This window comes from Natrix helvetica, assembly GCF_964273705.1.
Source record: "Natrix helvetica genome assembly, chromosome: 9".
NCBI classification, from domain to species: Eukaryota; Metazoa; Chordata; class Lepidosauria; order Squamata; family Natricidae; genus Natrix; species Natrix helvetica.
Genome location: NC_138560.1, coordinates 13,541,896 through 13,558,136, shown reverse-complemented (window position 1 = coordinate 13,558,136; position 16,241 = coordinate 13,541,896). Strand labels below are relative to the sequence as shown.

The following is a 16,241-nucleotide window of genomic DNA, read 5'->3' as shown; positions in this document are numbered from 1 at the left end:
CCATATGAATGATAGCTAGTCAAATTTGTTCATACACAATAGAGAAATGTTTAGATTGAACAAGAAAGACACAGATGGAGATAGAAATAAAGATGAGGAGTCAGGTATTTCTTCTGTAGGTATGTTGGAACAATATAATGAGGATTACTTAAATTTGATAAATGTGATGGACATTACTAATACTGTTATTGTGAATTGGATTCAGATGAATGATACTCAGAGCCAACTCCGTTCACACACAATATGGATGCGTATTTAAAATAATAATAATAATAATAATAATAATAATAATAATAATAATAATAATAATAATAATAATAATAATTATATATATATATATATATATATATATATATATATATATATATATATATATATATATATATATATATATATATATATATATATATATATATATATATATATATATATATATATATATATATATATATATATATATATATATATATATATATATATATATATATATATATATATATATATATATATATATATATATATATATTAAAAAACCTTCAATGTTGGAGCACCCACAACTTCTGGAGGCTAGTCATCCAAATGATTAATAGTTCTAACTATCAGGAAATCTCTCCTTAGTTCTAGGTTGCTTCTCCCCTTGATTAGTTTCCACCCATTGCTTCCTGTCCTGCGCTCAGGTGCTTTGGAGAATGCGTTGATTTGAGGCAGAGAGCTGAGAGATTTTTTTTGGATTTCTTTCTTCCAGGCCCTGCTAAAAACGGGGGAAAACAGTTGGTCTCTAGCCGAGCTCATCCAAGCCTTGGTCTTGCTGACACACTACCACTCGCTGGCTTCCTTCGTCTTCGGCTGCGGCATCAACCTGGAGCTCGACCAGGAAGCTGGGAACATCTTCCGACCACCTTCGCCACGCAGCTGCGACAGTAGCCCCAGCTCAGAAGATGGGACAAACAGTTCCAGCGTAAGCCCATTATGGGGAGATGGATCCTGGTGGTTTTTTTTTTTTTAATGCCTTTAGGGAGCCCTTAAAGTTGGAGAAAAACTGGCCCCAAAGTGGGTGGGCTCTGGTTGGCGCGGGGGACACAACATCTTGCGAGATGAGCAGTCACAATGCCTTTGCCTGGGACTCCCAAAGGTGCTTTTTCAAGAGGCAACTCGACTTTTTCTTTGAAGATGCTTCGCTTCCCATCCAAGAAGCTTCTTCAGCTCTCTTCAGTAGAACCAAAGAAGCTTCTTGGATGAGAAGCGAAACGTCTTCAAAGAAAAACCAGAAAGTCCAGTTGCCTCTTGAAAGAACACCTTTGGGACATCCACGACCTGGATGGCTGAGAATCTCCATAGACTTTTTGCCTGGGGAGTTAGACAAAGAGATAGTCTTTGATTTGCCACCATTCTAAGTTACATCAGTACTAGAAAAAGGTGACTTAAGGCCTGTCCTCAGACTTAACAACTGTTGCAACATCCCCACAGTCATGTGATCAAAATTCGAGGGCTTGGAAACTGGCATGTATTTTTGATGGTTGCAACATACCAGGGTCATTTGTGACCTTATGATTGTTGTTTGTGACCTTCACAACCAACCTTTGACAAGCAGAGACCATTAATGATTGCATGATTCATTTAACAGCTGCATTGACTCTCTTAATAACTGTGGCAAGAAAGGTCGTAAAGTTAGAACTCACTTAACAATTGCCTTGCTTAGCAACAAAAAATCTGTCCCCAATTGTGTTTGTAAGTTGATGACTAATTGCATTGCTGATTTTTCCTCTACAGTCGTCATCCTCCTCCTTCTCCACTTCCCCCTCTTCCTCCTCCCTGGATAATCCCAAAACAAGCAACATAGGTGTGGTCTTACTAGAGTTTGCTTGGTTCCCCGCTACTCGTCCCCACCAGGGTTTCACCAGTGGTAGAAGAGATCAACAGATAGTAAAGGCAAAGCATAATAATGCAACATTGCCGCTGAATTGTGAAGTAACGCCGGTGGATTGCTGCCTGAAATGATCTTCCCTGTTCTCACTTTTTCTCAGAGCAATGATGCTATGGAGGATGTGGAAATGCTGATGGAGAGGATGAAACTGCTGCAGGAGTGCCAGCTGGAGGAAGAAGGTGTCACCCAGGAAGAGATGGAGACCCGCTTTGAGATGGAAAAGAGAGAGAGCCTACTTGTGACTCCCTCAGGTGAGGCAGGGCCACATCTGAAGGACGTTGAGACTTCCACCCATTCAGAGTTTTAGTCAAACAACTTAGTGGAGAATGGCTTGGAGATCTGGAATCTTTCAGTGTGCATGCTTCATCCATCCCCCCCAAAATCCAACCAAACCTTTTGATGTATGAGCAGTAATGGCGCAGTGGTTAGAATGCAGTATTGCAGACTAATTATGCTGACTGCCAGCAGTTCGATCCTCGCCGGCTCAAAGTTGACTCAGCCTTCCATCCTTCCAAGGTTGATAAAATGAGGAGCCAGATTGTTAGGGGCAAGAGGCTGACTGTAAACTAGTGTCCCTCAACCAAGGATTGGATCCATGGAGAGGGGTTTTTCCGTGGCCCGAGGGGGTGTGTTCTTTTGTGCTGCCTGCATCCCATGGATGGGGAGCATGCTTGTGTGCATGATCCGTTTTCTGGCATGCTGTGGACCAGTGCCGGTCTATGGCCTGGGGGTTGGGGACCCCTGCTGTAAACCTCTTTGAGAGGGCTGTAAAGTACTATGAAGCAGTATGTAAGTCTTAATAGCACTTAGACTTATATACCGCTTCACAGTGTTTCACCAGCCTCTCTAAGCAGTTTACAGAGTCAGCCTCTTGGCCCAACGATCTGGGTCCTCATTTGACCCACCTTGGAAGGATGGAAGGCTGAGTCAACCTTGAACCGATGAGACTCGAACTGCTGGCAGTGAGCAGAGTCAGCCTGCAATATTGCATTCTAACCACTGCACCACCAGGGCCAAGGAAAGGAAAGGAGAAATAGCAATAGCCCTTAGACTTATATAATGCTTCACAGTGCTTTATAGCCCTCTCTAATTGTTTTATAGAGTCAGCCTATTGCCCCCGACAATCTGGGTCCTCATTTGACCCACCTCGGGAGGATGGAAGACTGAGTCAACCTTGAGCCTGGTGGGATTTGATCTCCAGCCAGCAGTCAGCAGAAGTAGCCTGCAGTACTGCACTCTAACCACTGTGCCACCGAGGCTCGTAGCTTAAGTGCTATTGAGGGCATTACAACATGGTTTATGTGTGTTTGTTTTGATTCCTATCTCCAGCAGACATTGCTGAACACTCCCTGCCCCCCAACGTTCTGTGCTTTGTGGAGGATCCAGAATTTGGTTACAAGGATTTCACCAGGAGAGGAGAGCAGACACCTCCCACTTTCCGAGCCCAGGTACCATGAGTCATGCTTTGGATACATGCTTATCCCCATCCCCAACAGAATGGCAAAAATCCCACAGCACCCGCTAATCAAATGATGAATTGTTTGGTTTGGCTTAATTAATGTGTTCTGTAAATGTACCCTTTGGCTGTATGAACTATGGTTCATAGTTTAATACTAGAAGTGAGCCAGGTGTTAAATGGCTCAGCATGATAGTTTGTGCACTGGTTTATATGGTTTAAATAAACTGGGACGCGGTAGCTCAGTGGCGAGGACGCTGAGCTTGTCAATCAGGAAGGTCAGCAATTCAAATCCCTAGCGCCGCATAATGGAGTGAGCTCCCGTTACTCGTCCCAGCTTCTGCCAACCTAGCAGGTCGAAAGCACGTAAAAAATGCAAGTAGAAAAATAGGGACCCCCTTTGTTGGGAAGGTAACAGCGTTCCGTGAGCCTTCAGCGTTTAGTCATGCCGCCCAAACGACCACGGAGACGTCTTCAGACAGCCCTGGCTCTTCGGGTTTGAAAAGGAGATGAGCACCGCCCCCTAGAGTCGGGAACAACTAACAGATATGTGTGAGGGGAACCTTTACCTTTATCTTATGGTTTAGCTTTTGATATGAACTCAGCTGTAGTGACTTCCTGGATGGCACTGGCTTGAAGGAGATGTCACCTTTATTGTAAAGCTAATCCCGGTTTAGTGCAGATTATAGATCCAACCTGTATTTCACCTTCTACAGGACTATACGTGGGAAGATCATGGTTACTCGCTTATCAACCGGCTGTACCCTGATGTGGGACAACTGTTGGATGAGAAATTCCAAGTAGTGTACAATCTGACCTACAACACCATAGCCATGCACAGTGGGGTGGACACATCCATGCTCCGGAGGGCTATCTGGAATTATGTCCACTGTGTCTTTGGCATTAGGTGAGTCGCCTCAGCATCCTCTTTTTCCATCCCTCCTGCAATTCATTTTCTTCATCCTTGCTGGATTTGGGTAAACGGTATCCAGATTTTTCCTTCTGCCTTGCCTTTGGCCCAGACCAGTTACCAATGTGCATCCTTAATCATTGGAAAGAAGAAAATCGCCCAACTACAGATGGTTCTCTACTGAGCAACACAAATTTTGGGCTCTGCTGTGGTCGTAAGCAAGACGTTTGTTAAGCGGGTTTTGCCTCCTTTTACAACCCATCTTGCCACAGTTGTTAAGTGAATCTCTGCAGTTGTCAAGTGAGGTCGTTGAATCCGTGAATCTGGCTTCCCCCATTGATTCGTTTGTCAGAAATGATCCGGGACACTGCAACTGTCACAAATTATGACTCTGTAGCAGTGGTGGGTTTCATCCGGTACGCCCAGTACGGGTGTACTGGTACCTGCTGGGAGCCATAGGCACCGTTCCGGTACAGTGCTGCAGAGGGCCCACCCGCTCTCCTTAACTCTATTTAAGTCAGCCGGGGCATTTGCGCATGTGCATTCAGCGTACGGCGCCTGTGCGATGCTCCGCTGAGCAGCTGGAGCGTCGCAGGGCAGTGGTATGCATGCACGCTCAGCTCACGAGCACGTGATGTCCACCCGGCCCCGTTGCAGTGTACCGCTTGTGACGGGATCCGGAAGCCACCACTGCTCTGTAGCCAAGTGTCTCAATTTTCATCCCATGTCCGTCGTAAGTGTGACAAGTGCTCATAAGTCACTTCTTTCAGGGCTGTTGTTAACTTAGAACGGTCACTTAACTGTTGTACATCAAGAACAATCGAATGGCCTGTTTTGCCTACAGTGGCAAGCCATACTAAGCGGCAGTAGGAGTTTGGGCCTACTGTGCTGCTTCCCATCTCTTCTCCCCTGACCTGCATAGCTAGTTTATTTCTGGCTTTAAATCATGCTGGTTCAGCCGATCCCGGCTGAGCTGTTGTTTGCCAGCATGTGCAAAGCAGGAGGAGGTTTGCTTTTCAGTAGGGAATAACCGAGCAAGCCGAGTGCACCAGAGAAGAGATGGAGGCTGTGAGTCCAAAGTTCAGCGTATAATTTAAAGCATGCCCTGGCAAGGCAGGGGAACAAATGACTGAGAGCATCCTTGTCCTGTCAAACGAATTGCCTCAGGTAAATCATTTGTGTGTGGGGTGGCCAGGTGACTTTAGGATGGATGGCTAGGCAGAGATGGCAGCCGCCGGTGTGACCGAAGGATGTGAATCATCTAATTTACAAGAGATAGGAAGTAACGCATGCTCAAAGCATGAGGGAGAACTTGTTTCCTCCTTGCATGTGTTTAAACTGAGGAAACCTTTTACAGCAAGGACTGGACAGAGGATGGATTTCACACAGCCTCCTTCTCCATTTTATTTTTTAATTGTTTCAGAAGACCAGCCTGCCAAAATGCAATAATGAATCGCTGATTCAGGGCCATGGTTTCCTTCTGAAATCAAACCTTCACCAGTTTTATTTTTTGAAAATTTTTATTAAACAGGTGTTTTTTTTAAAAAAATATTTTTTGCAATTTCCTTCTGTACAACATTTCCACCTCGGTATGCATCCATTGTAAATGCACGTCTCCCCCCTTATTCCAGTTTCTCTTTGTCTATATATGTGATACTATTATATACAGTCCTTAATTTACAATTTATACATGTTTGCTCATCTCTACCTATACATTGTTAATTTCTAACTCCTGTGTCTTCTTCGTGTAGTCTTTCCTTAAGCTTTACACCTGCCCTCTGGCCATTTGTACCACTCGTTCCATACCATGTAATATTCCGTTTCCTCCTTTTCTTTTATTTCTATTGTAAATTTGTCAGTCTCTGCACACTCTTAACCCTTTCATGGTAACTTTTCCCTCTGTTGGTATATATTATTATTCTTCCAATTTTGTGCATATGTTATTCTCACTGCCGTTGTGATAAGTATAATTAAATATTGTGGGTTTTTTGTCATAATTCCTTGTAGGTATTCCCAATAGAAATAATTCTGGTTTCATATCTATTTGCTGTTTAATGTTTTCTTCAAGCCATTTTCTTATTCTATTCCAATATTTAGCCTTTGGGCATAGCCACCACATGTGATAATACATTCCTTGGTTTTGCCTACATGTCTGATGATAAGTTTGGGTACATTTTATCCAGTCTCGCAGGTTTTAATGTGTCTGTTTCTCTAGGAAACCCCACAGGCCAAAAAGTCAATCTCAGCCATTTTATTGATATCTTTGCACTAAGGGTTGTATAGTTTCTTAGATATTTTTCTTTTTCAATTAAAAAAAAATGCACCACAATTGCCACTATTGGCTACCAAACCCTCCACTCAATAATACAAAAACAACAACAACAACCCTTCCCTCCTCCCCGCCCAGCCCACCTCCCTGGCCTTAAGGAAAGAAAGAAGGATGATGCAAATGTTGGCTTGCTGGTATTACATTGGAGACAATTTCTCCAAACAAATTCTCCTGACCACCTGCTTTGCATGGAGAAGTTCCCAGTTCAAGCTCTGGCACTGTAAAAAAATTTGGCAGGCCTATTTTATCTTTAAAAATAGAACTGGCTGAGGCAACCTGGAGCTCTGGGGCTCTTGAACGAGATCCCTGGATTACTTTCAGAAATCCTCTACCAGCCATTTTTCCATGCTTCCTGCGCAAGAAAATAAATAAGATGGTTTGGAAAATAACAGAGAGAGAAATGGAGGTGTAAATATTATTTTTACAAAAAGTGATGTTATAGTGGTTTAGATTTGACTTTGTATTCATGACCTGCTCTCAGTTGACCGTTTCCAAGGAAGACAGTACAGGTAGTCCTCGACGTACAACAGTTCATTCAAAGTTACAATGGCACTGAAAAAAGCGAGCGAGGAGCATTTTTCACGGTAGCAACCTTTCCAGCTTCCCCGTGATTCTAAAGCCCATCTGTGATCTCTTGTAGGTATGATGACTATGATTACAGGGAAGTGAACCAGCTTTTGGAACGGAGCCTGAAAATCTACATCAAAACCGTGGCCTGCTACCCGGAAAAAACCACTAAAAGAATGTACACTCATTTCTGGAGACACTTCAAACATTCGGAAAAGGTAATGCGAGGTCTACTGGGTGATGGGTTGTTGGGCTTCCCTACTTGGAATCCCTGATTTTATTTATTTATTTATTACTTGAACTTATTAGTCGCCCCCTCTCCCCACAGGGACTCGGGGCGACGTACAAAGGTATTATATAGCGTATAGAGGAGGTAAGAATAAATAAATAAGTTACAATACTTAAAAAGTTAAAACCCCAGTGAAATTAACCCTTAAAAACTAAAATTACAATTAAAAATGCCCTGGGCTGGGGAGGTTGTAGAGTTATGCCAGGTCAGCTAGTCGAAACAGGTAGGTTTTCAGCTTCATACGGAAGGAGCGAAGGTCGGTTGTAGTTCTGATGTCTGGGGGGAGGTCATTCCAAAGGGTGGGGCCCACTACAGAGAAGGCCCTACTTCTGGGCGCTGCCCTCTGGCACTCTCTGGAGGACGGCACCCGGAGTAGTCCCTCTCTGTGTGAGTGGACGGGTCGCAGGGATGTATGGGGCAGGACGCGATCCCGCAGGTAACTAGGCCCTGTGCCATGGAGCGCTTTGAAGGTGGTAACCAGTACCTTGAAGCGCACCCGGTAGACCACAGGAAGCCAGTGCAGCTCGCGCAGGATAGGTGTTATATGGGAGAACCTCGATCTCCCCATAATTACCCGCGCGGCTGCATTCTGGACCAACTGCAGTCTCCGGGTGCACCTCAAGGGGAGCCCCATGTAGAGAGCATTACAGTAGTCCAGGCGAGACGTCACCAGCGCGTGAGTGACTGTACGCAACGTTGATTGACCAACGTTGGGGTTGCATGTCACATTTAGCGAGCATATGTTTCCTTTGAGTCTGTAGATGGTCTCCTCAGCCACTGCAGAATGTAGTTCCCAATTTATGGGTTAGCACAATGTGTTTCACGCTTGGCAACTTTAAGATACATATGTGGATTATACGGCCAGCTGGGGAACTCTAGGAGTTGAGTCCACACATCTGAAAAGTTGCCAAGTTTTGAAAAACATTGTATGTTTTATGACTCCCACCCACGGTGGATTCAACAAACAAACTGTGGTTTAGCCAATGTAGGAAACCATTCACTAAGAAATAAAAAAGGTAAAGGTTCCGCATATGTGCCAGTCGTTCCCGACTCTAGGGGGCAGGACTCATCTCTGTTTCAAAGCCGAAGACCCAGCATGGTCTGAAAACGTCTCTGTGGTCATTTGGCCGGCATGACTAAATGCCGAAGGCGCACGGAACGCTGTTACCTTCTCACCCAAGGTGGTTCCTATTTTTCTACTTGCATTTTTACATGCTTTCGAACTGCTAGGTTGGAGAATCTGGGACAAGTAACAGGAGCTCTTCCCGTTACGTGTCGCTAGGGATTCGAACCGCTGAAACGGGTGACCTTTCTGATCGACAAGTTCAGTGTCTTAGCCACTGAGCCGCCACGTCCCTTTCACTAAGAAATAGGAACTGGCCAATTATCACCTAGTGAGCTTGATGGCTAAGATGGGGCCTTTGTCCCTTTTGGCTTCTGTCTGTTGTGTTAACACGACACCATTTCTTTATAGCTATATTAAGGACATTCCTACATTAATGATATCACATTGACTCTTGCCAAGAGCTCACAAAGGAGGGACAGAACAGGCCTTGTTTTGGAGAAAGGAAGGAAGAGAGGAAGGAAAACTGGATCAGGAGGGGTGTGTTTATATTAATTAATTAGCTTCTTCCTAATGAACCACAACAGTATTCTGGGATGTGGGGGGGAAAAATCCCAATTGCTCAGAAGGGCACGATTTTCTGCTTTCATGATTTTCAGCTCTTTTGGGGACAGGAAGCACACAACAACTGAAGTATAAGCCTAACACACACATAAAGTAGCAGAGCAACAACAAAAAAGAAGCTTTAAATTTCACCTGCAAACCCAGGAAAATAAGCACCTACACCTCACCCATTAAGTTGCATCATCAACCTAGCCCAGGATGATCTTTGAGTTCCTCCCAGGTGTTAAGGGTGCAGATCCTCAACTGCCAAAATGTTTGCCTTAGGCACATTTGAGAGCTGCACAATACTCAGCTGTAATCCTGAAAAGGAAGAAAAACAAGAACCAAACAAGGGACATACTAAGTAAAGAGGTGGTAGTGGATCCTTTTGATATCTATGTGATAGCAGTGGATCCCTTTGTGTGGTAGCTTCACTGGCTGAAGGAGAGGGGCGACCTCGAGGGCCGTGATGACAAACCTATGGCACGCGTGCCAGAAATGGCATGGAGAACCATCTCTCTGGGCACGCGAGCCGTCGCCCATTGCTCTTCCAGTTTCTGGCGCGCATGCATGCACCGGCCAGCTGGCCTTCATGTGCACAGGAGTGCCAGAAGAGCAACTCCCTGGTGCGCATGCAATGTGCCGGATAGCTGAGCTTCTGGTTTCCCAGTGCGCGTATGTGCACTAGCCAGCTGGTCTTCGTTCACGCATACATGCCAAAACCGATGACACATGCACACACCAGAAACTCAGTGACCCAGCATGCACACCTGCGCTGGGGAACTGCTCTTCCGGTTTCTAGCGCTCCCCCTCTCCCCCCCCCCCCCCCAGGCACATAACCTCCCGTCCCAAAAAGGTTCACCAACACTGTTCAAGGAGGAGTAAAGAGACATTCCAGCTTGGGGTCGGTTCAGGGGAGGAAACATTGGAGGGTAAACCTTTAAGTCTACATCTGCCATTTCCCAGGCAGTTTGGCACGTTTCCTGTAATGTAGGTGATCGACCAGAAAAGTGTCTATTTAGGCCTATTCATGGAGTGGTTCTGGTTGTTTGTGCCTGATATTTTGAGATCTTTCTGGGATGCTAAGTTTTGGTGCCAGGCCTCTCTGCTTGTGGCAAGTCTCGCATCGCTTTCTATCATGCCTCTTCTTGCCTTCGTAGGTGCATGTCAACCTGCTGCTTTTGGAGGCCCGCATGCAGGCAGCCCTGTTGTATGCTCTGCGTGCCATCACCCGTTACATGACCTGACTGGACTTCCATGGGCGAGGCAGCTTTGCTCCTGGACCCGGGAGCTTTCTTCCAAAGACCTGTTTCTGGAATGTCTGGTGGAAAAAAAAATCGAGTTACCTCACCTTCTACCTGTGGCTATTTTGGGGAAGCGTTTTGTATGGAACTTTTCAGTCGCTCTGCCCAACAGCCACCCAGTGAGACAGAGGTGGGCTGAACATGAACCGTTCCCTTGTGAAGGAAACCGACCACAGTTTCATCATTACCGTGGTTTCTTGGTTTTGCCAATGGTGGCCCAAGGTTTCGGAGTTTGATGCTCTTGTGGTGGCCACCTTTTGTTCACAAATTCAAGAAGGTCTTGCCTCCCACGCTGATGTCTCTTGATGACTACCTTGGTGCGCCCCAAAGTTGGAGATGGCAGCATTTTAATGAATTGTGCAATGAATACCCTCTGCCCTGTCTACATCTTCTTCTTCTTCTTCTTCTTCTTCTTCTTTTGGCAATGAAGATGGCCCTCAACCAGCTGAGGCAAAGATTGCCAAAGAGATTCCCTCTGCCATGGACACACCTTTACTCTTTCTCTTTGGTCTCAACTGGCTTACAGAACTTTGAATGTAGAACTTTGAACATTTCAAGCGGGTAACCCCTGAAGCTCTCTTAAGAGTAGGGAGCGGAGATGTGCCCTGAGTGTGTATGTGATGATGACAATGTATGTGCTGAATTTATAACTGGCGATTACACACTACATTTCTTTTCTTTTTTTCTAAGCTTCAGATCCCAAGAACTTTTGTGTTTCAGATGTTCTCTTTGCGAATATGGAAATCTCTCATCCGCAGAGTGGGTGGCGGCTTGCGGACGAGGTCAAATTAGAAAAAGAATGTGGGTTTGTTATTAGTTGGCTGGAATATTCTCCCCTCCAGTTGTTCCAAAACATGGGATTGATTTCTCAGATCAAAAAGCTAGTTTCAAGTTCACAAACCTCTCTTCCCAACCCCCCAGGATATTTGCTTTTTCCTTGTCCTTTTCTAAGAAGATTTTTTTCCCCTGATGTCAAGCTGTGTTGTTTGGCTATTAGATCCCATTATCTCCTCTTGCTCAAGGATTTGAGCTTTGGACATTGTGAAACTCTTTATCTTCTTTACCGTCTACTCCCCGCTATTCGGAAAGCTTATATCGATAGCTGTAAAAACCGGGAATGTCTCTCTCCATCTGTCAAGCCCATCTCCTTTTTGAGGTGACCGTCATAACACAGTCCAGGCAACTTAGACATCTGGAGGTTGGGAGAGAGATTGTTAAATGTCTGTGGAGATTTTCCAACATCCAGCTCATGGGTGCCCTAACGGTGGTTTTCAAAAGGCAACTGGAGTTTGTTTTTGTTTTTTCCCCTTGAAATTCAAATTCAAGGAAAAAAACCAAAGTCCATTTTACCTTTTGAAAAGCACCTTTGGGATCGTCACCTGATCTATTCATGCAATGAAAGGAGACTCTAGATTTAAGAAGTGGCCTGAATCATTTCAGATTATAGAACTGCAGTTTAAGCTTCTTTCTTATCATTTAAAAAAAAACCCATACTCTCTGTAATAAAATAATTTAGCATGGAAGAAGCTTGGCTTAGTTTCTCCCCTCTGCCAGACTAAATTTTATTTGCAAAGAATTTTAGACCTTGTTCCTTATAAGCCGGCCCGAGTTACCACTGCCTTGAGCGACTGACTCATCCCTTGAAGTAGCAGTACGTGATGACTGACGACATGGCCAGATAGGGAGTGGCCAAATTTGATTTTCCCCTAACTACCACTGATATTTGCTGGCAGTGTCTTCCCTAAGGGTTCAATACTGCCCCAATCCAAATAAAGGGAGCTTCATTTCTCCTCATCCCTTTCTCCCTTACCCTGCCCTGTTTGGAAGAGCGGGGAGAAGAAATGAACCACTTTAAAAGATGCTGATTCTGGAATTCTGGGAATTGAAGTCCACGCATCTTAAACATTTGCTAAGGTTGAGAAACGCTGCCTTAACCTTTGTCTGTTTTGTCAGCCACATGGGAGGTTGACCTCGTATCAACCCTCTTCGTGTTCACAGCTTTGTGCTGGTCAACCTGATCATGTGAAGTCTGCGCTGAGCTGCCAGTTCCCTACCTCTGATTGATTGGATTCTACTGCTTCTTGAAGCGTTCGCCATGTGTGTGTGTGTGTGTGTGTGTGTGTGTGTGTGTGTGCGTGCGTGTAACAAGACCTTTGTTGGAATGCTCAGTTGCACAATTATGATCCCTGAAACTGTAGTACAGCAGATCATGGCTAGTGTTGATGATACTGGGCTTTCCGTTACGGTCCAATGGATCTTCTAAACTCCATGCTCCTAATTATCATCAGGTTATTGGCAACTGGAGAATAGGATGGGGAGGATTTGAACGATGGGTCTTGTTGTTCCCTCCTGTTCCCTCTCTACTATGCTTCAAGCAATATTGCAGAAGATTCATGTTTTATTTAACTCATTTCACTGTCAACGCTAGCAATCCCCCTAACAAAAGAAAGTTACTCATGAGGCTGAAAGAAAAGATGATTGAGCTTGTTACTTCTGTCAAGCAATTTCTCCCTCCTGCTATTACTCACTCTTCCTACTCTGAGAAGGAATTAAACGTCCATCATTTCAAAAATTAGTACCTAGGAATGGGAGGGTTTAAAATACTTTTATCCCAACTTCCATGGACCCATTGATGTCAGGAGCTGGTAGGAGTTGGAGTCCAGCAGCTAGAAAACTGTATGTTGGTTAGATTCCCTGGCTCCTTGGCTCCTTTTTCATTTTTCCCCTCAGTATTACATTTCAGTTTGGTCCCATGTGAGTCTTCTCAATCCTGGAAAATTTCAGCTCTGACTTTTTGCTGTCTCTGCATGCTTATTATAGAAGATCGACACTTCTTTAGGTATTATGGGTTGCTAAAACCCATCCACTTTAGCCAGGGGTGTCCAAACAGAATTCTGGGAGTTGAAGTCCACAAGTCTTAAAGTTCCCAAGTTTGGACACCCCTGACTTTAGCCCTTGTGGCCTGTAAGTTGGAGATGATAGAAACCATAAGTCAACATATAGAGAACCACATATGGTTCCTCACCTCTTGTTTCCGGTTTCTTTCTTTTTGAAATCTTGGGATTCAAATCCGAATTTTAGACGGGGTACTAAGCCCTAAAGTCGCACAATGCAAAACAAGCAACAATCTGCCCCCCCTCCTTTTCCTCCTTGGTAACTACAACCCAGCAATAACCAGCTCCAAATAGCAGCTGTGATGAAATTGGGTTCCCATGAAAATGTGAAGCTTTCCAGGCATTTCTGAAATATACATAAGGTTCAGTTTGGAGCAAACAACTCGGGTTACAAGAGCTAAATTTAACTATTGCAGGCCTGGTCAAAGGTTGCCCCACCTAGACTGTACAGTTGGAGAGGGAGGTGAGTTTAGCAGCCAACACAACTTGGTGCGGTACCTCCTTGATGCAGAGTTTGTTTGGCTTAGAGACGCGGCCTGCGTTATTTTGTCCATTGGCCAGATTCCTACAGTAGACATATATCCTAGACCTAGAGGTCCATGAGAGAAGTCCAAATGGGATGGTTTACGCTTGTTGTTACTCTCTGTACCAGGAACGGTTATCCAGGGTATCCATGGTATCCATGGAAAATCCATGTTTTCGGGCATTTTATTCTGTTTTAAACCAAAGAAAAGAAATCCAGGATTCATTTGTGGAACCCGGCTTATAAAACAGGATAATCGGACGCCACCCAACAAGATTTTTCAAACATTTTGAGAGCCAATTTGGTCTAGTGGTTAAAGCACCAAGCTAGAAAGCATAGGACAATGAGGTCTGGTCCCACCTTAGCCAGGAAATCCAGCTGGATGACTTTGGGGCCACTCACTTGCTCTGGGCCCAACTGACCTCACAGTTTGGTTGTTGTGGGGGGGGTGGAAATGAGGAGGAAGAAGTGTTGGATATGTTCACCACCTGGAGTTATTTGTAAAAATAATAATAAATGCAAATAAGTAAATAAATACATGCGGGGTACATAATTGCAGGATTCCGGTCAGAAATTCCTGTTTGGCATAGAGTCAGTAATGGGTTTACTTAATTCAAGGGTGTCCAACTTAAATCCAACTTTAAGATTTGTAGATTTTAACTCCCAGAATTCCTTAGCCAGTATGGCTGGCTGGGAAATTCTGGGAGTTGAACTCCAAGTCTTAAAGTTGCCAAGCCCTAACTTAGTATATTTTCTTGAAAACTCACAAGAACCATGGTCTAAAATTTGCAAACTTTCTGACAGACCTTCTCTGACATGAGAAGATGGTCAGAGTATTTCCAACTACCGTAGTTGAAACTTCTTAGACTGAGACGAAAGCGCTTGTGTGTGGGGGCGGTTATTATATTGTTTGGTTGATCCTACTTCAGTTTTATTTGGATACCTGCCCATTTAATGGTTGTTACCCATCTTGAGCTTCAAAGCAAAACTTTAAAAATCTCTTGCAGTCTGTGAAAAATCACCATTCCTGCAGGTTCTTAAGTCTCTTTTATCTTCTCACTTCAGACTTAAAGGTCTGTAACGGGGATGAAATGCTATCAGTTTGGACCAGTTCGCCCGAAACGTTAGTAAAAAAATGCTACTGGTTCAAGTGAAACCAGTATTTCTGACGATCAGCTGTGATACACGATTTATATTAGCTAGAAAGCAGGGTTTCCTGCTTTCTAGCTAATCTAAATCGCATGATTCCCGCCCCCCCCCCCTCGTTGTTTGACTTACCTTTGCAGGAGCGCTCAGTAGCAGGCCCCGCCCACCTGCCTGGACCTCATCACATCTGTTTTTGACACTCTGTGCATGCGCGGAAGGTCCTGCGCATGCACGGAGGTGGCACGTACGCTCACATTTGCGAACCGGTAGCAAAGGTTAGTAGATTTCACCTCTGGTCTATATCCCTGAGCATTCAATTGATAACTTTCTTTCGCCTCTTCCTGAGGGAGGTTTGGTCCCCTTGCCTTAAAATGGTACAATTCTGTGTCCGTGAGGCAGCGAGAACATAACGTCTGGAGGTTTCACTTGAGTGTGCCACTACATTTCACATTGGTGCCAGCTTCAGTGAAATGTCCCCTGATGGACAAACTTGCCATCTGGTTGCCTCTTTTCCTCCAGGCCTTCTCCCAGATGGTGTCCTCTTCTTCCCTTCTTACTTATCACCCAGTAGATCTGCAGATCGGGCAGCCCCCAAATCTCCTGAATTCAATCTTTTGCTCCGCATTAAGTTATGTTGTTGTCGTTTTTTTTAATGTATTTTCTGTATCGGCGCTGTGACTCTTGATTCAAAGTGTTTGTTTTGGGAAAAAATAAAGTTGCCTTTTTGTTTACCAGAAACACGCCTGGAACGACATTCTTGACAGTGCCGGTTTTATTGAGAAAAGTTGGGGTTTTAGAACCTAAGAATCAGTGGTGGGATTCAAATAATTGAACAACCGGTTCTCTGCCCTAATGACCAGCTGGGTAGGCGGGGCTCGGTGGTCATGTGACTGTGTGGGCGTGGCCAACTCAACATCACTCACGTCGATGGGTGCTTTGTCTTAGCTGTTTCAATGTAATAAGGGTTACCCGGAGAGGCAGTTTCTGTAAGCAGCGCAATAAAGATTAGGCTAGAAACACCAGAATAGTTTCCTTCCTGCTTTCCTTACAGGATTAGCCCTGTAAAGTGGGAAAAAACAAAAGGAGATTTCTTCCAACAACTAGTTCTCCGAACTGCTTAGAAAGTTAACAACCGGTTTTCCCGAATAGGTGCGAACCGGCTGAATCCCGCCACTGCTAAGAATGCTCCCCTCCCCCATTTTTAATCACAGTAAGACTTTTTTGTCATTCTGT

General features: G+C 44.5%; 1 protein-coding gene across 7 annotated transcripts in view; it reads left to right on the top strand.

Moving 5' to 3' along the window:
- SESN2 (sestrin 2) overlaps positions 1-15,746 on the top strand; it is a 47,201-nt gene extending 31,455 nt beyond the window's left edge. For 6 of the 7 annotated variants that reach the window (XM_081962214.1, XM_081962212.1, XM_081962215.1 and 3 more), the window contains 6 exons: positions 746-958; positions 2,025-2,175; positions 3,254-3,372; positions 4,097-4,287; positions 7,260-7,404; positions 10,302-15,746. In XM_081962214.1, the coding sequence (XP_081818340.1) occupies positions 746-958; positions 2,025-2,175; positions 3,254-3,372; positions 4,097-4,287; positions 7,260-7,404; positions 10,302-10,388 (906 nt within the window). In that variant the 3' untranslated portion in view covers positions 10,389-15,746. The remainder of the gene's footprint in view (positions 1-745; positions 959-2,024; positions 2,176-3,253; positions 3,373-4,096; positions 4,288-7,259; positions 7,405-10,301) is intronic. The other variant, XM_081962213.1, reaches the window with a different exon arrangement.
- The last annotated feature ends 495 nt before the right edge of the window (positions 15,747-16,241 follow it).